Source organism: Choloepus didactylus, chromosome 8 (genome assembly GCF_015220235.1).
Source record: "Choloepus didactylus isolate mChoDid1 chromosome 8, mChoDid1.pri, whole genome shotgun sequence".
Taxonomy (NCBI): Eukaryota; Metazoa; Chordata; class Mammalia; order Pilosa; family Megalonychidae; genus Choloepus; species Choloepus didactylus.
In genome coordinates, this window is record NC_051314.1 from 76,769,805 (window position 1) to 76,793,961 (window position 24,157).

Here is a 24,157-nt window from a genome sequence, read left to right on the forward strand (position 1 = left end):
GCATGGCCGGCAGCCTGGGGCTTAGCTTGAGGGATGACATGCACAGCCTTCCCTCAGCAGAGGTCCTGGAAGATCACAGCTGAGAAGGGAGGCCCACTTGGAAAACCCAGGGACGCTATGTCAATGCCAGTGGTATGTGGGTCAGTGACAGAAAATCTGGGGCAAAACTGAAATGAAGGCTTAGACTGTTGCAGCAGCCTTGAATTTCCGGGAACCTGGGGGATTTGAATATTAAAACTGCCCTTCCTCCCTGGCCACCCATACACATGCCCCAGATTCAGGGCGGACGGCTCCAGCAACACACCCAAACTGAGTTCTCCAACTGAATCCACAAGAATCATTTCCCTACACACCACAGAGTCAGAGTTGGGGAGAACTGACGGGAGGCATATAGGTGACTCGCAGATGCCATCTGCTGGTTAGAGAAAGTGTATGCCAACAAACTGTTTCTGAAAAATTAGATCGGTATCTTTTTTTTTTACAACTTGAAAGAACCCTATCAAGCAAAGCAAATGCCAAGAGGCCAAAAACAACAGAAAATCTTAATGCATATGATAAAACCAGATGATATGGAGAATCCAACTCCAAATTCCCAAATCAAAATATCAGAAGAAACACAGTACTTAGCAAAATTAATCAAAGAACTACGATCGAGGAATGAAAACATGGCAAAGGATTTAAAGGACATAAAGAAGACCATGGCCCAGGATATAAGCGACATAAAGAAGACCCTAGAAGAGCATAAAGAAGACATTGCAAGAGTAAATAAAAAAATAGAAGATCTTATGGAAATAAAAGAAACTGTTGGCCAATTAAAAAAGACTCTGGATATTCACAATACAAGATTAGAGGAAGTTGAACAATGTCTCAGTGTCCTAGAAGTCCACAGAACAGAAAATGAAAGGACAAAAGAAAGAATGGAGAAAAAAATTGAAAAAATCAAAATGGATCTCAGGGATATGATAGATAAAATAAAATGTCCAAACTTAAGACTCATTGGTGTCCCAGAAGGGGAAGAGAAGGGTAAAGGTCTAGAAAGAGTATTCAAAGAAATTGTTGGGGAAAACTTCCCAAACCTTCTACACAATATAAATACACAAAGCATAAATGCCCAGTGAACTCCAAATAGAATAAATCCAAATAAACCCACTCTGAGACATATTCTGATCAGACTGTCAAATACCGAGGAGAAGGAGCAAGTTCTGAAAGCAGCAAGAGGAAAGCAATTCACCACATACAAAGGAAACAACATAAGTCTAAGTTGTGACTACTCAGTGGCCACCATGGAAGCGAGAAGGCAGTGGCATGACATATTTAATATTCTGAGAGAGAAAAACTTCCAACCAAGAATACTTTATCCAGCAAAACTCTCCTTCAAATTTGAGGGAGAGCTTAAATTTTTCACAGACAAACAAATGCTGAGAAACTTTGCTAATAAAATACCTGCACTACTTCAAATTCTAAAGGGAGCCCTACCAACAGAGAAACAAAGAAAGGAGAAAGAGATAGAGAGAATTTTAACAGACATATATAGTACCTTACATCTCAAAGCACCAGGACACTCACTTTTCTCTAGTGATCACAGATCTTTCTCCAGAAGAGACCATAAGCTGGGACATAAAACAAGCCTCAATAAATTAAAAAAAAAAAATTGAATATACTCAAAGCACATTCTCCAACCACAATGGAATACAAATAGAAGTCAATAATTTTTGAACTGTAACTCCACTATTTACTTCCTACATGATATAAATTACACAAACTCTAATGACAAATCAGTGGTTTTGAACTCAAGTGTAAAATATATAATTTTAGATAGCTATATAAAGGTGGGGGAATGGAGGAGTATAGGAACATAGTTTATGTGTCCTATTGAAGTGAAGGCGGTATCAAAAAAAAAACAAGACTGATATGGACTTAAGTGGTTAATTTTAACCCCCACAGCAAACACAAAGAGATTATCAGAGAATATAACCATAGAGATGAAATGTAGAGTTTGGGTTAAGAGAAATGGGGGAAGGGGCAATGGGGAGTTAAGAAATGAGTATGGAGTTGCTGTTTGAGGTGAAGAGAAATTTCTAGTAATGGATGGTGGGAAAGAGCATTACAACATTCTAAATGTGATTAATCCCACTAATGGAAGGCTAGGGAGGGGGTGGAATGGGAAGATTTAGGCTGTATATATGTTTCCACAACTGAAAAAAAAAAAAAAATAGTCCAAATAGATGACGATTGAATGCCAAGGATGAACTTGGATGGGATTGGAGGATAGAGGACAGGTGGCTCAAAGGGACACAGTTGAGACATAAGGTAAAGGAAACATAGAATGTAGGCTTTGTATCATTGTTGAACCTCTTGTACTTTGTAGCTGCGCTTAATGGGATTGCATAAAAGAATGTTCTTGTTCATGGGAAGTGTATACGTGAATTATAGTGTATGTTCAAGGATGTGTGCAGCTAGCTCTCATATGTTCAGAAGATGGAGCAATAGATGATGGATGATAGGGAGGGAAAGAAATAACGATGTGACAGTATGTTAAAGTTGGTGGATTGAGCTATCGGGGGAGGGGGGTCAGGGTATGATGGAATTCTTTGTATGGGGTTAGTATTGTTTTTGCAACTGTTCCTATAACTTTGAATTTATTTCAAAATAAAAAAAAAAATCCACAACCAAGGTAATAAGCCAAAGGGTCCTTGGTGACCCAGGTTAGAAAATGACTGATGAATAATTTGTATAATGAGCTTTTGGTAAAGAAATCATACCTAACACAATAGCAGTGTGTACCCAGCCTTCAGAGACAGACAAAAGCATTGAAAGCATTCAACTGATGCAGACAGGAAAATGATTATTTTCATATCTGTTTTTTCTACTATTATTATTATTATTACTATTATTATTTTTTCATTTTCTCTTTATCTTTTTTATTAAAATGAGTAAATTTTTTGTTACTATGGACTGTGAACAGATGACCAAATAAAGAAGTACAGCATGCAAAAGAGTAATGACAGTGGTGAAAGGACAACCTCCTAGATTGTGGAACTTCAAGCAGTACACTTAGTTGTTCATTTTTCTTTAAGGGATAATGATCAGAAGTGATTGATTAGTGATACATGGGTACTAACTGTTTGGCCGGATGGTCAGGGAGCTGAAGGACTATGATTAGAAAATTGGTGGCAAGGAGGTCGAGGAGAGAGGTATGTGGAGAGACCTGACCTTTCTGAGTGGACAAAATAGTAAAGATCTATATGTCCCATGTGAACACTCACCAAAGTGTGACCTCAGCAGTTGAGGATTTTTTAAAATCAAGTCAATAGGAGGACCCTTTCTGTGGAGACCAGCCAGCCTCTTTCCACAGCTACACCTGTCATTGTCCAATGTCATTGTCTATTGTCCAATGAGCTCATGGACAGCTTAGTGAAGGTGACAGGGATGGAGGTTATGCCTGATTCAGCAACATGGCCATCCATCCACTAAAGCCTGGCTACAGCCATTGCTTAGTGTCTCATATGGCAGCAGCAAAGATTAATACTCAGTCCCTGGTATGGCACCATTTCCCTAGCTGAATAGCCTGCTGCTGATTACATTGGACAGCTCCCATGGTGGAAGAGGCAGTAGTTTGTTCTTACTGGGATAGACATTTACTCTGGATATGAATTTGCTTCCCCTGCACACAGATCTTCTGTCAAAACTCTCATCTGTGGACTACATGATGCCTTATTCACCATCATGGTATTCCACACAGCATTGCTTCTTATCAAGGTAATCACTTCACAGCAAATGGGCCCATCTTCATGGGATTTCCTGGGTTTACCATGTTCTCCATCACTCTGTAGCACCCAGATTGATAGAATGGTGAAATGACATTTTGAAGACTCAATTATGGTGCCAGCTAGATGGCAATGCTGCAGTACTGGTGCAACGTTTTCCAGGAAGCTGTATATGTACTATATCTGTACCCAATTTATGGTGCCTTTTCTCCAATAGCCAGAATTCACAGTTACAGGAATTGAGACGTGACAATGGGAAGTGGAACCACTTACTATTACCCAAAGTTATCCAGTTGCAAAATTTTTGTTTCCTGTCCCCTGATCTTTTGCTATGCTATTCTAGAGATCCTAAGAGAGGGATGCTTCCAATAGGAAACAGAACAATATTTCCATTGACTTGGAAGTTAAGACTGCTACCCAGTCATTTTGGTTTCCTTATGCCTTTGAATCAACAGGCAAAGCAGAGAGCTACTGTATTGGTCTGGGTGATTGATCCTGATTGCCTAAGGGAACTTGGGCTGCTACTACACAGTGGACATAAGGAAGAATGTTTGTAATACAAGAGACCCCATAACACTTTTCCTAGTATTACCATGCTCTGTGATTAAAGTAAATGTAAAATGACAACAACTCAATCCAGGCAGGACTGGGTCACCTCACCAGTCAAAGAACCATGAGGTGCTTTGGTTCAAGCTGAGGTTCTTGCTGAGGAGAAAGGGATTATGGAATGGATAGTGGGAAATGTAGATATAAATACAAGCTATAACCACTTGCAGAAAAGAAGACTACAATTGTAATGTGATTTCTTTCATTATTTTGTTGGATATATACACACACATCTCCACAATCTTTGTTTTCTTCATTTTGTCATCTCATTATATAACATAAATTGTGTTAACTTGACATCCTTTTCTGTGGAAAGGGTTAGTGTGTTTTAAGTTGTATGCAGGTTAAATATATCAGATTGGCAGAAGTATAACTTTGTTTTTGTCATTAATTAGAGATTAAGTATGGTTTAAGGAGAAGTATATGAGTGATAAGTTGACAAGGAGTGGACTGTGATGGTTAAATTTATGTGCCAACTTGGCTAGAGTATGGTATCTGTTTTTCAGTCAAACAATGGCCTAGTTGTTATTGTGGATGTATTTCATAGATGGGATTAGCATCTGCAACCAGTTTTGACCTTAAATAAAGCAGATTATACTTCATAATATAGGTAGGGCCGATCCATCATTTGAGGTCTTAATCCCCAAAATTGAGGGTTCTAATGTCAGAAGGAATTTTCCCTCATGTTTACGCTTTCCATTCTTTTCTGCATTTCCAGCCTACAGAATTTAGACTCATTGATTTTTTCATACATGATGCAATCCATCCTGAGTGATCAATCAATAGCTCCCAGCATAATCGCATAATTGTGCTTTCACCACCACAATCTATATGAGAACAATTACATTTCTTCCACAAAATTAAGAGGAAGAAAAAGAAGAAAGAATAAATAAAATAAAAAGAAAAACAGCAAGAATCCCATACCTTTCCCTTATATCCCAGTCAGTTGACATTAGCTTTGCTGTTTTGCTTTTGCTACAATTAGTGGAAGAATATTACAATGTTATTGTTAACTCCAGGCTCTAATTTTCATTAATTGTATTTTTTTTCCATATACCATCCCATTTTCAACTCCTTGCATTGTTAACTTTTATTTGTTCTCCTTCATGTAAAAACATCCTTATATTTGTACATTTAATTACCATCATTGTACACTCTAGTTTTGCTAAGTTATGGAGTCCCATTTTTATCTTATATCTTTCCTTCTGGTGTCATATGTGCCCCTAGCCTTCCTCTTTCAACCACACTCACACTCAGCTTTGTTCATTATACAAACAGTATTGTGCTATTGTAGGAGCCCCAGGCCTGGGCTAAAGGGCCAATGGAGCTTGGTGCAAAGCAGCCTGTGTGACCTAGGTCAGCTAATGTTTAATCTACCCTCTTTGTGAACTAGCTGGGATGTGCCGCTGCACTATGTGTGTATAGAAACCAGACCTCCTGCGTCAGTTGTTGATCGATACTTACCTCCTACCTGAGCTCCTATAAATTCTCCTCTCTTTCCCGCACAACATAATTGATCACCCCTATGTCACAAGACCCCCATTCTCACACTATGCTCTCATACTCGTTGGACTACCATTGTCTCAAGCCCCTATAATTGGCTTGACCAGTACTTCCCAAAGTGCCATATATTTTCACACTGAACTCTGAACTGCCTGCCAGAGAAGCTCCTGACTTTATTCAGAGCAGCTTGACTGATTTCCTAATCTGTTTCCCTGTAAGTAAGCCCCAAACAAAAGCTCATGCCTCAGACCATGCCTGGCATCTTCTTTGGCCTGTCAGCTGCAAAAGCTTCCTTGGGCTGTGACAGGTATTATCACATAGTACTGTGCTATCCATTTCTGGATCTTTACAATCAACTGTGTTGAACATTCTGTACTCCTGTTGCATCGCATGAGGGCTTTACCAGTCCAGAGGCTAAAGAAGACAACAGGCATTTTCTGATACATGAAATTTTATTCAGGGCTTGCTTACAGGGTGAGAAGTCATGAAGCCAATCATGATGGCTCTCTCTTGCCAGGCAGATGCAACATTTGGCAGGTAGGCAAACCACACAATTGAAGAGGATGGCAAGCCAGTTATAAGGGTTTAAGACAAAGACATTCCTAAAGACACAAGCCTGGAACAGGGTCTTGTGATGTGTGGGGGTGGTGGTGATCAGATAACCACAAGAGTGTTAAAAAGTAAGTAAACTATTAACACATGATGGTGGGGGTCTGAGGACCATTTACATCTTGCTCCTTTGTGAGACCAAGAGTTTCTCACCTCCTGCCTACTTCCCATTTTAAAGTTACATTTTAAGGTTAATTTACCATTTTTTCCTCTATGGGTTTACAAAGATGACAGGATAAACACTAGCTGCTCAGATCATGCAGACTGCTGTGCAATGACAAGTTCCACAGGCCTGTTTTGCTCAGGCCAGGGCTTGCCACAACTCCTTCAGCACCAAATGCCCAATCTGTACCCTCTTTTTACCTCCTGATAATCTGTGTTCTTAATTTGAACTTTCAGAGTTTGCTCATTTTAGTTAGTTCATACTAGTGAGACCATACAGTATTTGTCCTCTTGTTTATGGCTAATTTTGTACAACATAATGTCCTCAAGGTTCATCCATGTTGTTATATGCATCATGAATTTATTTTATCTTACAGCTGCATAATATTTCATCATATGTATATGCCACAGTTTGTTTATCCATTCATCCATTGATGGACATTTGAGCTGTTTCCATCTCTTGGCAATTGTAAATAATGATGCTATACACATTGGTGTACAAATGTCCATTCATGTCCTAGCTTTCTGTTCCTCCAAGTATATACCAAGTAATGGTATTGCTGGATCCTATGGCAATTCTATACTTAGATTCTTGAGGAAATGCCAAACTGCTTCCAGAGTGGTTACACCATTTTGCATTCTGCCAACAGTAAATAAGTGTACCTGTTTCTTTACATCCCCTGCAACACTTGTAGTTTTCTGTGGTTGTTTTTTTTTTTTAAGTAATGGTCATTCTAGTAAGTATGAGATGATAATCTCATTATGATTTTGATTTGCATTTCACTAATAGCTAGTGAAGTTGAACATCTTGTCAATGAACGTTTGGGTAACCCCCACCAGGTAAAACAATCCTGATGCTGGCTGGAAACAAAAGAAACATGAAATGCATAGTTGAGGAAGGAAGCTACAAACCAACCATACCTCATGACCAGTTTCAGAAACAATGATTGTAGTAGCTAGCCATATTTTCTTCCATCCTTGCAATGGTATATTTATATTTATTTCTATTAATGTGTATTATGTAGGGTGTGTTAGCGGTAGCTATATAATGATGTTCATGGTTTGTGACTCAACTAGAAGAGAAATAAATATTACCCAGAGATGGATGAGGTAATTGATAAGACTTTAAGTTTACCCCGTTGGGAGAGGGTGGGCACTTTGTGAGAGGTAAGAGGATTTCTGTTAGGCAAAAGCATGATGTTGTTGCCACTGGTGTTTGATAGTTTGCATTTGGGAAGAAGTGTTTGTATGGATATTGGGAAGACAAAGGGGTGGCTGAGGCAGATATTGCAGATTTTTCATTTATCTCTCTGCCACTGCCTTTGTAACATGCCTCAATTCATGCCTTACTGTCTGCTAGAGACTGGAAACCTAAAGACCACTTTCCAGACTATCTTATGACTTGGCCTCTCCACATGACCTTGTTTATATGTTGTGCTGTTACACTGATTTGATATTTGGAGGGTAGAATTGAGGTAGAGACTATCCCTCTGCTGCATTTGCTGTTGTGGGTAAGTATGGTCAAGAAACATTTGTGTGTGTGTGTGTGTGTGTGTGTGTGATCTGCAGCAGCAGTAGCAGAAATCCACTGTCCTTATCTTTGTGGGTGAGAGGGCCTCCATTTCTCTGGCAGGATCGTGACTGAGGTGTGTGGACCTGGAGACAATGGTTGTGGTAGTGTCTTCCTGACACCCAGATCATGACAGTGGTGGGGTGTTTCTTAAGCCAGCAGTTGGATAAATGGGTTCCTGATTCCCCAGATTTCTAATAATTGAGATGGTGAATTCCTTGGCAGGTCAGTTTGCAGTAGTGTTCTGAACAACATTTCTGGATGCTTAATTGATTATCAGATTCTCCAGCCCTTCTAACATGTAATTCTTTCTATTAAATCCTTTCTGATTAAAATACATAGATGTATTTCTGTGTTCTGTAATTGAATACCAGCTGTTTCAGCACTCAATATTTGTGGGATAATCTGTTTCTCCCATGCTCTGCCCCAGGTGAAATAATTTGTGTTTCCTGTTTCTCCTTGAAGAGTCTTCTCACATTTTGTCATTCAGATTACTTGGTTGCCTTGCAACCTCACCTCTTCAGTGGCCTCAAGGAAAGTTATGATTTTGTAGTTGATTCAACTTTTTCTTGTTGTAAAGAGTGGTGATCTTTGCAGCTTTCTATAACCTAAATAGAACCAGAAATCCTGACTCCATACCTTCATATCTTCAAATTAAGGGACATTGTCTTAGACATAATTTTAGTTCTTCAGAATAGTTAGTGCAGCAACTTTATTAAATGAGTGATCCTTCAGTAAAAGAAGGGAGATGTTGAAGAAAGATTAGCTGATTCACATCAGAGAATTAGAATAACTGCAACTGGCACCCAAATTTACTATGAACCTAGTTTTTAAGATATATAACTTTGATTAACCCTTCTTCCCCATTGATGAAGCCATAGGTTTTCAGGGAGGAGATACCCAGTGCTCATTTCTCATAAGCTTTACTTTTTTCCTTATTCTTATCCTATGATTCACCATAACCTTTGCCTTCAATTATTTTCTTTTAGTCACAGAGAAAATAGGAATGCAAGGCACTCATTATTTTCATGCTACAGATGAGGAAACTGAAGTTCAGAGAGGTTAAGTCACATGGCTAAAACTTCTAGAGCAGTAATTAGAACTTAAGTCTATTTGACTCTTCTATCTGCAAGAATTCTTTCAGTAGTAAAAGAAACCTTATTCAAACTGACTTAACCAATAAGCAGATATATTTTCCCCCATAACAGGAAGTTCAGAGGCAGGTAGTCTTCAAGATTTGTTGATTCAGGGCTGATCAGTGTCATCAAGTAGCCAGGCTCTCTTTTTTCCCCACTGTGTCATCCTTGGCTGTTCTGGGTGTCACATCTGGAACAACAGTGTTCAGAGAAAGTGTAGAAATCATTTCTCTTTGAGGAGAAAGTAAAATTTTCTCACAAACCTCCAGAAGATTTTCCTTTCTGTTTCACTGACCAGAATTTGGCCACTTGTCCATTCTTGAACCAATTGTGATGATTAGCTTGGACAAATCAATTCTGGGGAAACAATAACAATGTCCACTACAGCCCCAGAGCCTGAGCTCTTGACCACTCTGCTACCTGACCCCCCAGTGAAGTTAATGATGCCACCTAACACTGCTGGGGGGAAAGAAATGGCAATTTGTATGTTTGGGCAGAAGGAGCATCTGATTCAAGACCAGAGACTTAGGAGTGCTATTGCTTGGTCTTCTTCTCAACTGTCATAGTGCATTTACCCCTCAGATAACCTAATCAAACTCATCTCATAGTTTTACTTTATTTCAATGTTATGTTACTTTATATTATCAATTAAAAGATAATGTGATAATATTAATGACATTTTGAAAAAATCCTTCATAATCTTACCTCCCTAATACTACTGTAATTTATGCCTGTTTTCTTTGAGGCCTGTGTATATTCTGACTTATTTTACATGCTTTCTATTTTTCCTCCTTAACATGCACCATAAGTGTTTAGATTGTTGACTTTCAGTTAAACCAATTGTGTACTACTGGACAGTTATTTCTATACATTTTGCTATTTTAAATAGTTCTGCAACCAACAGTTTTATGCATATGGATTTTGTATCAATTCAATTATTCCCATAAGAAATTTTCAAGAGTGGCATCATATAGATCGTGTCTGAACATCTTTATATCTCCTGTTAAATTTTGTCCTAATGCTTTCTAATTGGACATAAGGGACAATTTGAGCCTCTTTTGGAGTTCAGCTAGGGTTCTTCTTGCTCTCTTTCCCCTACTAAACTCTATGCCCTGTGACAATTTCAGTCCCTGGTTCCTGCATCTCTCTTCTTTCTGGCTTCCAGATCCATTCTTTTCTCTTTCTCAGCTCCCACCAGACACTGATTTCATTCCTTCTGCTTTTCCTTTCTTGGGTGTAATATCCACAAGAGGAGAACAGTGAAGCCCATTAGTATCACCTTCCTATGATAGGAGAGCAGGCTTGGTAGGAAGCCCCACCATTCTCTCAGCTCAGAAACCCCTCTGCTTGGGCCAGGAGACCAGGATGGGTGGCCCTGGGAGGTACTTGTCTGATGATAAGAAGTGTAGTGCAAATTGATGTGCATTTGTTCCCTGGTGCCAGAGGAAAGAGTACTGGGGCAGACTCCCTGCTTCTGGGGTGGTGTTCCTGCCTCATTCATAGAGATATGAGATGAAGGTGGGAAGCAGAATCCCTGCTTAAATGGGGGAGAGAGCAGCTGCCTAGAGAGGGATTTGTGGTAAGGAGATAGACAGAAGGACAAACTGATTGATGTACAGCCAAGAACATAAATTGATGAGTAATTGGCCAAATGGGCAAAGGATGGATTCGTGGAGGTGTGATTGGCTGGCTGGATGACTGGATGACTAGGTGACCTGTGAATGCAGAAGCTGACACTCTTGGAGGATGTGTTAAGTAGAAAGAGGTTCCTGAGGGTATATTGACCCCATTGGATCAGGGGATCTTCTGGCTTGGAATGGCTTCAAGAGCCTGTTTGGAATTTGGGAACAAGAAAAGACAATAACTTTTTAAACTTACGACCTGAGAAAACATGTCCAAGTTTCCTGTTAGTCATTGATTCGGAATGAACCTGTAGTGTGTGTAATGTGTATGCTGTGAATGAGCTGTGTGGCCATGCACTGGCTGTATATATGGCAGGTAGTGAGTACAGTTTGAGTGTGATGAATCTGTGGGGGTTTGTGGTGTATTTGTTGGGGGTGATATATGGAAGGTGGGTGTCTATAGGCTCCTCTCTGGTCTGTTGTTCTCCAGCCTATTGTATACCTTCCATCTGGGAATGCCTGGGAATGTCTTTGTCCTCTGTCTTGAATTGGAGCCCCTGAGTCCTGGATCCAATGTCTTCCTGTTTCTTAGTTTACTCTTGTTTTGATGGAGAACATGCTCCAGTAGCTCTAGGTGCTGCTAGGTGGTACATGGGCAATATAATTTTTGGGACTTTACATAGCTGAAAAGATTTTATTCTACCCTTGTACTTAATTGAGAGTTGTCTGGGTATAGTAGTCAACATGAAATTAATTTATCTTTAGAATTCCAAAGTTATCATGTCTTTGTCTTCAAGTTTCCAATGCTGTTGTTGAGATGTCTGAATCTTTAAACAGGCGTAACCTGCTTAAGATCAATAACTCATTCTGAAAATCAGATGTTCTGTGTAAAAATGCTAACTGGGAACCTATTTCCCATCATTTTAAATGGGAAAAAATATTATGTGATACATGTCAACACTAAACCTCTGAGTAATTTCCTAAGAATTAAACACACTAAAATGCTACATATAATAGCAAAATATTACATTTGGATGTGAAATGTTTAAAACCTCACTCCCTGATCATCAGTTAATACGGTTGTTAATAGACAGTTGTGTTGGATGTAACAGCATGGCTTCTCTTCTAGCCAGCAACATCCAATATGTGCATTCTTTTTCGCAATACGCATTTCAAATCATCTGTGTGTGTATTTGAAATGTAACCCAAAACTTTTCCTATACAGTGTTTTGTTAAAATGCTGTTGGTTTTGCAATGCAAATATGAAGTTTTCTTATATAAGCACCAGTTGAGAAAAGTATTGAGAGATTAATGTATTCCCTGAAGTCTGGGTCCTAAAAACTAAGAGTTACTTAATTGGGAAAACTTTATTCCATGACCATGCTGCTCAGCTTCTTAAACCTGTTCTGACCAGGTTAGAATGAGGAAGAATAAAGTACAAATCCATATGTGTGTGCTTTTTACCCCAGGAACTCAAGGGCTAATCTATGTACCCTGGAAGGGAAAAAGGACAGAACTATTTCATCTACCCTTAGGAGCTCACTTCTCTTTCTGTCTCTTTTCCAACTCATTGTGAAAGTCAATAGAAGGAAGAAAAAAAACATGATATTTACCTGACCCAAACCATCTGGTCTTCACTGTTGTTGGTTGTTTTAAATTTTTTTCTTTTAATCGAGAAGTTGAGGGTTAACAGAAAATTCATACACAAAATACAGGTTTCCCATGTGGCATCTGTGGTGGTTTGTAGCTATATACCCCAGAAAAACATGTTTTAAAAGTTAATCTATTCCTGTGGGTAAGAACCCATTGTAAGTGAGATCTTTTAAATTAAAGTGTGGCCCAATTCAATCAGGAGGGGTCTTAATCCTTTAAAAGAGAATGAAATCCAGACAGATAATGAATGAAATCCAGAGAAAGCCCAGAGGGAGCAGTTAGCAGAGGCCATCACATGCACTGCCATGTGACAGAGGAGCTCAGGACCAAGGATAGCTGGCAGCCAGCCCCAGAATGCCAGTCTTCAGGAAGAAAGCATTGCCTTGATGATGCCTTGATTTGGAATTCTCCTAGCTTCAAAACCGTGAGCCGATAAATTCCATTGTTAAAGTCAATCATTGCATGGTATTTGCTTTAGCAACAAGGAAACTAAAACAGCACCCAATTATTAACACTTTGCATTACTGTGGTACATTTGTTACAACCGACGAAAGCACATGTGTATAATTTTACTATTGGCTATAGTCCACGGTTTACCTTGGGGTGCACTATTTGAAACCATAGAGATTTCCTGAGGCTATGCTAAAAGAATCTTTGACATCTGAGAACCACAAGATAAAAATTATTGAAAGCCAAACATGGCAACTGATTCTGTGAATTAATGAATTACAGTGTTGAGTTTATGGACTTTCTAAATTTCTTTTATAAATATATTATGGCATGATCATGAAAGAGAGAGATCATGATAATTAGAGCAAGATTATCTAGGAGGATTTGGGAAGACCTTCCAAAATACTCCTCACTGAATCTTTCTTGATCAAGAAAACCATTCCTTCTTTACAGGAGAAATGTATTAATGCTCCTCCCTTCCAATCCTTCATTGTTGACAGGTCTGTAATCAGAATGTGAACTCAGTTGGACTGGTAGGGTAAAATTCTTAGTCAACCTAAGGAAGAGGGCTGTTACACACAGAAAAGGCAGGAATTTAGTAACTTTTATAATACAAAGTTTTGTAAGAATTTTTTAGGATGATGAATAAGGGGGATGGGAAATAATTGTGGCAGACCCTATTTTCTGGCTTATCATACTCTGAATGTGTAACATCATCAACACCTGGATCTAGGAATCAAAGGGTGAAGTTGGAGATGGTGCTTCTCACAATAATGCCAAATGAATTAGAAAACTTTTGCTTCCTTTACCCATATCCTGGGCTCTGATGTTAAGAGATGTTTGTTTCTCTGGAAGCAAAGTTTCCACCAGAGGCCACGATAATGATTGCGTGATAATGATTGCATTGTATGGAAAGCTGAGATTGCCACTATTTTGGGATTCTCATGTCATTAGGTGAACAGGATAAAAATTGGTTGCATTATTAGTTGATGTGATTGTGCCTGACTATTCAGGGGAAATAGGATTGCTGCTTCACAGTATAAACAGGGAGAAGTGTTGATGGGACCTCCTAAATCTGTACAGTTGGATGATCCTGATCACCCAGCACACACAGGACCAGGATTAGGAGGTTCAAAATTAGGGTTTGTATCACACCTTTGGGAAAGAAACCAAACTAGATGAGGTGATCGCCAAAGGAAAGGAAAATATGAACTGGGAAATGGAAGAGGGAAATTATAAAACATGGATCATTATAACTCTGGTCTCTATTTCCTTCCTTTCTGTGACATAACTGTGTGTGTGTTTACACATACACACATGTATACTCATATACATATATATTAAAAATTAATTCACCCCTTTATTTTATCCACAATATTGTATAAATAGAATAAGGGTAGTTAAAATGTTAGTTTAGTGCATATGTTGCACAAAATAGAAATAGGATTGAAACTGAACTTGGGGGTTAATGAGATCCTTGAGTCATATCTGGTAACTGGACATAACTTTGGGTTGTTTCCTTTAGGGAAGGGGATGAATGTGTTTTCAGATATACGTGTACATTATATCACTGAAAATAATTTAAATATTCTGTGTATGTAATGAAGTGGGTATACACATGTTGGGGCAACAGGTTGTGGAAAGTAGGGAATATCTGTTGTTTTTATTTGCCTAACATGCATGCCCTTTCCTTTAGTAAAAGCCCCTCAATTTTCCATTGAGGATTACTGCACCTTCTGTTAGAATGTTGTCTTCGTGAATTTGTAAATCATGGTGCCCTGCTCTTCTGTGGTCAAAGGGTGTGCATGTGACCCGAAGTTCACCAATCACATGCTTTTCCTTTATGAGTGGAGTTACCTAAGAACCAAAAATAGTTGGGGATGATTCATTAGAAACCTGCTCCTAGATCCTCAGAATTGTCTTGATTCTTAGTCTTTCTGAGGTCTGGTGAATAAGTCTTTCCTTTGGATCTTCTAGCTACCTCAGAACTTTCCAATAATTTCACCCCCCACCCATATAAGGTACTATATTAACTTTTCTCTGCCAGTTTTTTATTTTTACCTTGAGTCATTTTTCTGTATACATCCATGGCAGTAAGGCTTTTACAATTTGTTTATTACTACTCAGTGTTTATTATTCATTAATTTATTCGTTCGTCAGCATACTTTTAAATAATGTGCCTACAATGTCTCAGGCAGTATTTTTAGTGCTAGGCATGTAGCAGTGAGCAAACTGGTAAAGCTCCTTCTTGCATGGAGTTTATATTCTTGGGAAGAAGTAGGTATTAACAAATAAGTAAATCTGTAATATGTAAGGTGATGGCAAGTAATAAAAAAAAGTAAGGTAAGGCAACAGAGTGTAATGGGTTGCTATTTTAATTAAGGTGGTCATGAAAGTTCTCTCTAATAAGATGACAGTTGAGCAGAGACATGAATGAGATTAAGGAGTGAGCCATATAGATACATGGGGGAGAGATTTTCAGGCACAGAGAACAGGAACTGCAAAGGCCATTGGTGGGAGAGTTCTTGGTGTGTTATAGGAACAGTCTGTTGGCAAGTATGGTTGGAACAGAATGAGGGACTGGAAGAATGGTAGGAGAAGATAGAGGAGAAGTAGAGGGACTGTATTATATAAGGCTTTGTATGCTAGTAAGGATCTATATTTAGTTGTTAGTGTCATACAAAGGGTTTGGAAAGTTTTGAGCAGAGGAGTGAAATAATCAGATATATTTTAAAAGATAACTCAGGTTTCTGTGAAAGATATATAGGGAGGTAGGATCAATTTAGAAAAAGGAGGTAGGGGACATTGTATTTTCCATGCAAGAAATGAGTGTGGCTTTAACTAGGGTGTAATGAGTAGTGGCCCATTCTGGATGCATTCAGATGATAAAACTAATAAGATGTTTGATTTGTTGGATGTGGGGTGGAAAATAAGAAGAGTCAAGCATTATACCATAGTTTTTTGACCTGAGCAACTGAAATAATGGAGTTGCCATTGCTGAGAGGAAGAGAAGTTTGGACATGTTAAGTGCTAGATATGTTAAGTCCCATTAAACATCCAAGTGGGTGGTAGGCCGTAGGATTTATGAATCTGGAATTGAGAGGAGAGAACAGATCTGGAGATATTAACTTGGGAGTCAAAAACATTTGGATCATATTTACTTTATGTATTTTGAAGATCTGTTATTGGGTGTACAGATGGTTAGGATTGTTATACCTTATTGATGAGTTGACTCTTTTATGAGATAACCTTCTTTATCCTGGGTAGTATTTTTAGTTCTGAAATTGAGTTTGTTTGATATTAACATAATCCCTCTAGCTTTCTTTTGTTTAACATAATGTGGTATAACATTTTTATCCTTCCACTTTTAGAGAATTTGTAGCTTTACAGAAAAATCATGCATAAAATACAGAGTTCTCATGTACCATCCTATTATTAACACCTTGCATTGGTGTGGTATATTTGTAATAATTCATGAAAGAACATTTTCATAATTATACTAATTATAGTCCATCATTTACATTAGGGTTCACTGAGTTGTACAGTCCAAGTATTTTTTTTAAATTTTTTATTCTTGTAACACATGTACCAGCTAAAATTTTCCCTTTTAACCATATTCAAATATATATTTCAGTGCTGTTAATTACATTTACAATGTTGTGCAACCATTGCCACCATCCATTACCAAAAGTTTTCCATCAACCCAGATAGAAACTCTGTGCAATTTAAGCATTAACTCCCATCCCCTACCCCTAACCCTGGCTCCTGAAAATGTATGTTCTAGTTTATGACTCTATAAATTTTCTTTTTCTAATTATTTCATGTCATTGAGCTCACACAATATTTGTCCTTTTGTGTCTGGTTTATTTCACTCAACAAGGTTCATTCATGTTGTTGTATGTATCAGAACTTCATTCCTTTTATGGCTGAATACTATTCCATTGTATTATATACCACATTTTATTTCTCTAGACAGTGGTTAATGGACATTTGAGTTGTTTCCATCTTTTGGCAATTGTGAATAATGCTGATATGAATATGGATGTGCAAATATCTGTTCAAGTTCCTGCTTTCATTTATTTTGGGTATACCTAGAAGTGGGTGTGGTGATTCAAAACTGTAAGTACATCAGAAAAACATGTTCTTAAATCTAATCCAATCCTGTGGGTGTAAACCCACTGTGAGTAGAATCTTTTGAAGATACTACTTAAGTTAAGGTATGGCCCACCTCAGTCAGGATGTGTCATAATCCTATGACTTTATGAGAGAATGAAATTCAGGCAGAAAGAGAGAGAGAGAAAGGCACAAGAAGGAAGAAGCTGAAACGGAATCTAGAAGAGAAGGAAGAGACCAAGATATGCTGCCACATGCCTTGCCATGTGACAGGGGAAAGAAGGATCATTGGCAGACAGCCCAAAATGCCACAGTCTTCAGGGAGGAACAGTTGCCTTGATGATGCCTTGATTTGGACATTTTCCTGGCCTCAAAACTATGAAGAAATAATTACCATTATTTAAGCTGAACCATTTCATGGTATTTATTTGAGCAGCCCAGGAACTAACACAGATGTTTTCTAAACAAGGAAAGGGTTAGAGAAGCTCTCTCCTGAGCTTATGTGGTGAGGAACTTTATCAATATAGTTCAGATTTCCTTTGAGATGGACATTATGTATATTAAAGATTCACAACCTTTCTGGCCACATCCTTGAAGGCTTGTTTCACTTGCTTATTCCTTAGGGTATAAATGAAGGGGTTCAAAAAAGGTGCAACAGAGGTTTGGAGCAAAGCTACTCCCTTATTGAAGGCAACTCTTTCTTTGGCTGAAGGTTTTACGTACATGAAGATGCAGCTGCCATAAGAGAGGGAGATGACAATCATGTGTGAAGAACAAGTGGAAAAGGCCTTTTTCCTTTGCTGGGCAGAGGGAATCTTCAGAATGGTCCTGATGTTGTTTGTGTAGGAGAAAATTACCAGCACCAGGGTCACTGCTAAGGTCATAACTGCTAAGAAAAAGTCAACAAGCTCCAGGAGTCTTGTGTCTGAGCAAGATACTTCTATTAAAGGTCCAGTGTCAGAAAAATAATGATTCAGCACATTGGAGGCACAGAAATCCAGCTTACTGGTCAGGGTGATTGGGAATAAGATGATTAGGAACCCACCCAGCCAGGAACAGGAAACCAGCTGGATGCAGACCCTGTTGCTCATGATGGTTGTGTAATGTAGGGGTTTGCAGATTGCTACAAAGCGGTCATAGGCCATGGTGATCAAAAGGTAAAACTCTGTGACCCATAAGAAGCTGGAAAAGAAATACTGAGTGAAGCACTCACTGTAACTGATTGTCTTCTTTTCAGCTGAGATGCTGAATAGCAGCCTGGGAGTAAAAGTGGATGTAAACAAAATTTCTAAGAAAGAGAAATTCTGGAGTAAGAAATACATGGGGGTCTGGAGATGGGAATGCAGTAATGTGAGAATGATGATTATTGGGTTTCCTAATATGCTGCAGATGTAGGCAAGGAGGAGAAATATGAAGAGTATAATCTGAAGCTCTGGGATATCTGTTAGACCCAGTAGGATGAATTCAGTCAAAATTTGGTTTTTCATTGCTAACTTTTGCTGTCTGTGAAGTAGAGAAGGTGAGAAATGAGTAATGAGAAGGGAATAGAGTTCAGGAATATGGAGGGGAAGATGTGTCTTTCCTGTGGAGTGTGTTCATGGGCAATTCTGTCCGTGTGATCCAAACATAATGTCTGTTGGACTGAGTCAGGCCCTTCACAAAAGCTGCTTACTAAAGTTCCCAGGTAGAAGGCTTTATCTCTGTGGCCCTTTTCTGAGAACAACACCATGGCCGATTGACACTCCTTAACTTTTCTGAATTTTATTTTCACCTCTTTATTCTCACTCTGTTTTGTTTTCTTCTCACATTTATGAAACCCCTTTCCTATGGTCCTGGTGGTCATGTTTCATCTTTTCCCAGCCTTAATGTCTTGATTATTGCTTCAGTGTTGCTCTCTCCAACACATTGGACATCTGCCCTATTTTTTTGCTATGCCTGATAACAAACCCCAAGCTTCGAAGGCAAGAGTGAACAAAATCTTCATATATTTTGGCTTTTTCTCCTGGGAGCATGGCTTGAGAAAGCTTTAAAATATTGCATTGTTTTCTGTATGAATCCCCCTTTTCTAACTTTGGCTGATTGGGGGCAGATAGCAGATAACCAATAATTCCAGAAAGTCTTTCTTAACTGTTTTAAACATTCAGTAAGCTCTATTTATATGTACCTGGATCCCTTATGTTCTTTCAGCATCCAGGACAGAGATGTAACTCTGGTATAGAAGATGGGGGAAAGGTCAGTCTGGTCACTTGCAGACTAGTAATGGTTACTCCCAGGAAAGAACCTGCTATGGTAAAGAATCCTTTCAGGAACTGTATTAGTCAGGGTTCTACAGAGGTGTAGAACCAACTGGATGTGTGTGTGTGTATGTGTGTGTTTGCATGTGCACGCACAAGTGTAAGACAGGCTGAGAGAGATTGATTTATTTTAAGTAATTGGCTCATGTGATTGTAGGGACCAGTAAATCTGAGATCTGCAGGGCAGGCCAGCTGGCTGGAAATTCTAGAGAGTTTATGTTGAATGAAGTCTTGAGTCTGAAATCTGTTGGGGAGTCCAGTAGGTTGGAAACTCAGGGAAAAATAAATGGTAAAGTCTTGAGGTAGAATTTCTTCTTCTGGGAACCACAGTATTTCTCTTAAGGCCTTCCACTAATTGGATCAGATCCACACACATCACAAGGGCTATGACCTTAATTTAGAGTCAACTGATTGTAGATGCTAAAGACATCTACAAAATACCTTCACAGCAACATCTAGGCCAATGCTTGACCAAAGAACTGGATGCCCAAAGCTAGCCAAGTTGATACATAAAATTAACCACACATAAAATTAATTTTGATGAACTGTGGACATACTCACTTTTTTTGACACTGAGGAAAGATGCTGAGGAATTTTACCTCTGGATATCACGTGGTTGAGTCAAAATCAAGAAGTCAGATACACATGGAAAGGACGGAATTAAATTCAACATACTGGCTTTCATAATACTTATTCATACCCTGATTGCTCACAAAGCATAAAGGCTTCTTGGGTACTATTTAAAAAGAAGCAATTCTACCTTCCCTTGCTTTTAACCAATTTTTAACAGCCATTCTCTGATTGGTCCAAATTGGAAATGGACCTATAATCCTTGAAGAGGCTGCCTTTTAAAAACTAATCAGAGTATTCAACATTGTGCTGGAAGTTCTAGCTAGAGCAATTAGGCAAGAAAAAGAAATAAAAGGCATCCAAATTGGAGAGGAAGAAGTAAAACTTTCACTATTTGCAGATGACATGATTGTATATGTAGGAAATCCAGAAAAATCTACAGCAAAGCTACTAGAACTAGTCATTGAATACAGCAAAGTAGCAGGCTACAAGATCAACACGCAAAAATCTGTAGTGTTCCTGTACACAAGTAATGTGCAACAAGAGGAGGAAATCAAGAAAAAAATCCCATTTACAATAGCAACCAAAAGAATCAAGTATTTAGGAATAAACTTAACCAAGGACACAAAAGACCTTTACATAGAAAACTATAAGAAACTGCTAAAAGAAATTGAACAAGACCTGAAAAAATGGAAGAACATATCATGTTCATGGATTGGAAGACTAAATATAGTTAAGATGGCAATTTTGCCTAAACTGATTTACAGATTCAATGCAATACCAATTCAAATCCCAACAACTTACTTTACAGAAATAGAAAAACCAGTAACTAAATTTATTTGGAAGGGTAAGGTGCCCTGAATAGCCAAAAATGTCTTGAGAAAGAGGAGTGAAGTGGGAGGTCTCACACTACCTGACTTTGAAGCATATTACAAAGCTACAGTGCTCAAAACAGCATGGTACTGGCATAAGGATAGATATACTGATCAATGGAATCGAATTGAGTGTTCAGAAGTAGACCCTCACATCTATGGACAACTGATCTTTGATAAGGCAGTGAAGCCAAAGCAACTGGGAAAGAGCAGCCTGTTCAATAAATGGTGTTTGGAGAACTGGATATCCATTTCCAAAAGAATGAAAGAGGATGTCCATCTCACACCTTATACCAAAATTAATTCAAAGTGGATCAAAGACCTAAACATTAGCACCAAGACCATAAAAATGTAGGGCAATAAATGTAGACCATAAAAATGTAGGGCAATATCTTAAAGATCTTGTGAAAGGAGGTGGTTTCTTAGACGTCACACCCAAGGCACGAGCAACCAAAGAACAAATAGGCAAATGGGATCTCCTCAAAATTAAACACTTTTGTACATCAAAGGACTTTGTCAGAAAAGTCAAAAGGCAACCTACACAATGGGAGATGATATTTGGAAACCACATATCAGATAAGGGTTTAATATCCCAAATATATAAAGGAATCCTGCATCTCAATAACAGAAAGACAAACAATCCAATTAAAAAATGGGCAAAAGACATGAACAGACATTTTTCTGAAGAGGAAATACAAATGGCTCAAAAGCATATGAAAAAATGCTCAACTTCACTGGCTATTAAGGAAATGCAAATCAAAACCACAATGAGATATCATCTCACACCTACCAGAATGGCCATTATCCAAAAAACAGAAAATGTCAAGTGCTGGAGAGGATGTGGATAAAGAGGCACGCTTATTCATTGTTGGTGGGAATGTAGAATGGTGCAACCACTCTGGAAGACAGTCTGGAGGTTCCTCAGGAAGCTAAATATAGATTTGCCATATGACCCAGCTATTCCATTGCTGGGTATATACTCAGAGGAACTGAAACTTAAGACACAAACAGACATTTGTAAACCAATGTTTATTGCAGCATTATTCACAATTGCCAAGAGATGAAAACAGCCCAAATGTCCATCAAAGGATGAGTGGATAAACAAACTGTGGTATATACACATGATGGAATATTATGCAGCTGTAAGACAGAACAATGACATGGATCATGTAATAATGTGGATGAACCTTGAGGACATTACGTTGAGTGAAGTTAGCCAGAAACAAAAGGACAGATTCTGTATGGTCTCACTAATATGAACAGACATTAATGAACAAACTTTGGGAGTTAAAAGCTGACAACACAGGTGACCAGGAGATAGAAAGAGGGCAGAGATCAGCCATTTGATGCTGAAGGACTACAGAATGTTTAGGATTGATTGCATAGATCCAGAAATAGATAGCATAATACTGTGTGATGGTAGCACGGTATTGTAAGTACACTGAACAAAGATGTCTGTGAGTAAAGCTGAAAGAGGTGGGATAGGAGAATGTATGACACCAGAGGTAAAGCTAGATGATAAAGACTGGGACTGTATAACGTGGCAAAAACTGGAGTGGCCAATGACTGTTACTAAATATACAAATATAAAAATGTTTTTGCATGTGGGAAAGCAAATGAATGTCAACCATGTAGAAATTTGAAAAAGGGATGGTATTCAGGAAAAAACATAATCAAAGCAAACTGGAGTCTATGGTCAACAGTAACATTGTAATATACCTCCATTAAATGTAACAAAGGCAATACGCCAATGCTAAATGTATATGAGAAGGGGATATAGGGGAGTAATATGGGATTCTTGGTAGTGGTGTTATTTGCTGTCCTTAGTAGTATATTGTATTGTATGACATGTTATTTTTCTTTTTATCATTTTTTCTTATTGCTAAAAAAAAAAAACAAAACAATTTTTCTTGTAGTAATCAGTATGTTCAAATGCTGATTGTGGTGATAAATGTACAACTTTATGATGATACCATGAACAACTGATTGTACACTGTGGATAAATGTATGGTATGTGAATATAACTCTATAAAATTGTAGGAAAATATATATATAGGAGTAAAAGTGTTGGAGAAAGCATGGTGAGAGGGATGATGCCTCACCAATATGGACTAACTACAATGTGTAAACTCAGAATTGAATCTTAGAACATAGCCTAACGTGGACACAATAATTGTAATAGTCCCTAGATTGTAAGCTCTTACAGCAGTTAACTCTATCCCTGAATTGTAAGGCCTATCTCTAAACTTTGAGATGCTGATCCCCTAGCGTATGTTGTCACAAACATTGGGACTGGCGGCTTGATGTGCTGAGCCCTCGAGTATGGGACTTGCCCTTATGAAGCTCATTACCACAAAGGAGAGTCTAAAGTTGTATGTAATGGTGCCTAAGAGTCTCCCCCTGAGTACCTCTTTGTTGCTCAGATGTGGCCCTCTCTCTCTCTAACTGAGCCATCTCGACAGGCGAACTTGCTGTCCTCCCCCCTATGTGGGACCCGACTCCCAGGGGTGTAAATCTCCCTGGCAACGCAGAGTATGACTCCAGGGGATGAATGTGGACCCGGCATCGTGGGACTGAGAGTATCTTCTTGACCAAAAGGGGGATGCAAAATGAGACGAAATAGTTTCAGTGGCTGAGAGATTCCAAATGGAGTCGAGAGGTCACTCTGGTGGACATTCTTATGCACTATATAGATAACACCTCTTAGGCTTTAATGTATTGGAATAGCTAGAAGTAAATACCTGAAACTACCAAACTCCAACCCAGCAGTCTGGACCCCTGAAGACAATTATATAATAATGTAGATTACAAGGGGTGACAGTGTGATTGTGAAGACCTTGTGGATCACACCCCCTTCATCTAGTGTATGGATGAGTGGAGGAATGGGGATAAAAACTAAAGGACAAATGGGGTGGGATGGGGTGATGATTTGGGTGTTTTTTTTCACTTTTATTTTTTATTCTTGTTCTGGTTCTTTCTGATGTAAGGAAAATGTTCAGAGATAGATTGCGGTGATGAACACATAATTATGTTATCATACTGTGGACGGTGGATTGTATATCATGGATGATTGTATGGTGTGTGAATGTATTTCAATAAAACTGAATTTAATAAAAAAAAAAAAAAACTAATCAGAGTAGAGGAACACTCTAGTCTTCAAAGTGCTTCTTTGCCTGAAGTTTGGATATGGACTTCTCTGCGTATTTTATACCAATTTGAGTGATGCACAT

General features: G+C 38.6%; 1 protein-coding gene across 1 annotated transcript; it reads right to left on the minus strand.

Annotated features, from left to right (window-relative positions):
• Positions 1 to 17,751: 17,751 nt before the first annotated feature.
• Positions 17,752 to 18,678, minus strand: LOC119541806 (olfactory receptor 2AP1-like). Its single transcript, XM_037846073.1, has one exon. It carries the CDS (start codon positions 18,676 to 18,678, stop codon positions 17,752 to 17,754), a length of 927 nt encoding a protein of 308 aa, XP_037702001.1.
• Positions 18,679 to 24,157: the final 5,479 nt, after the last annotated feature.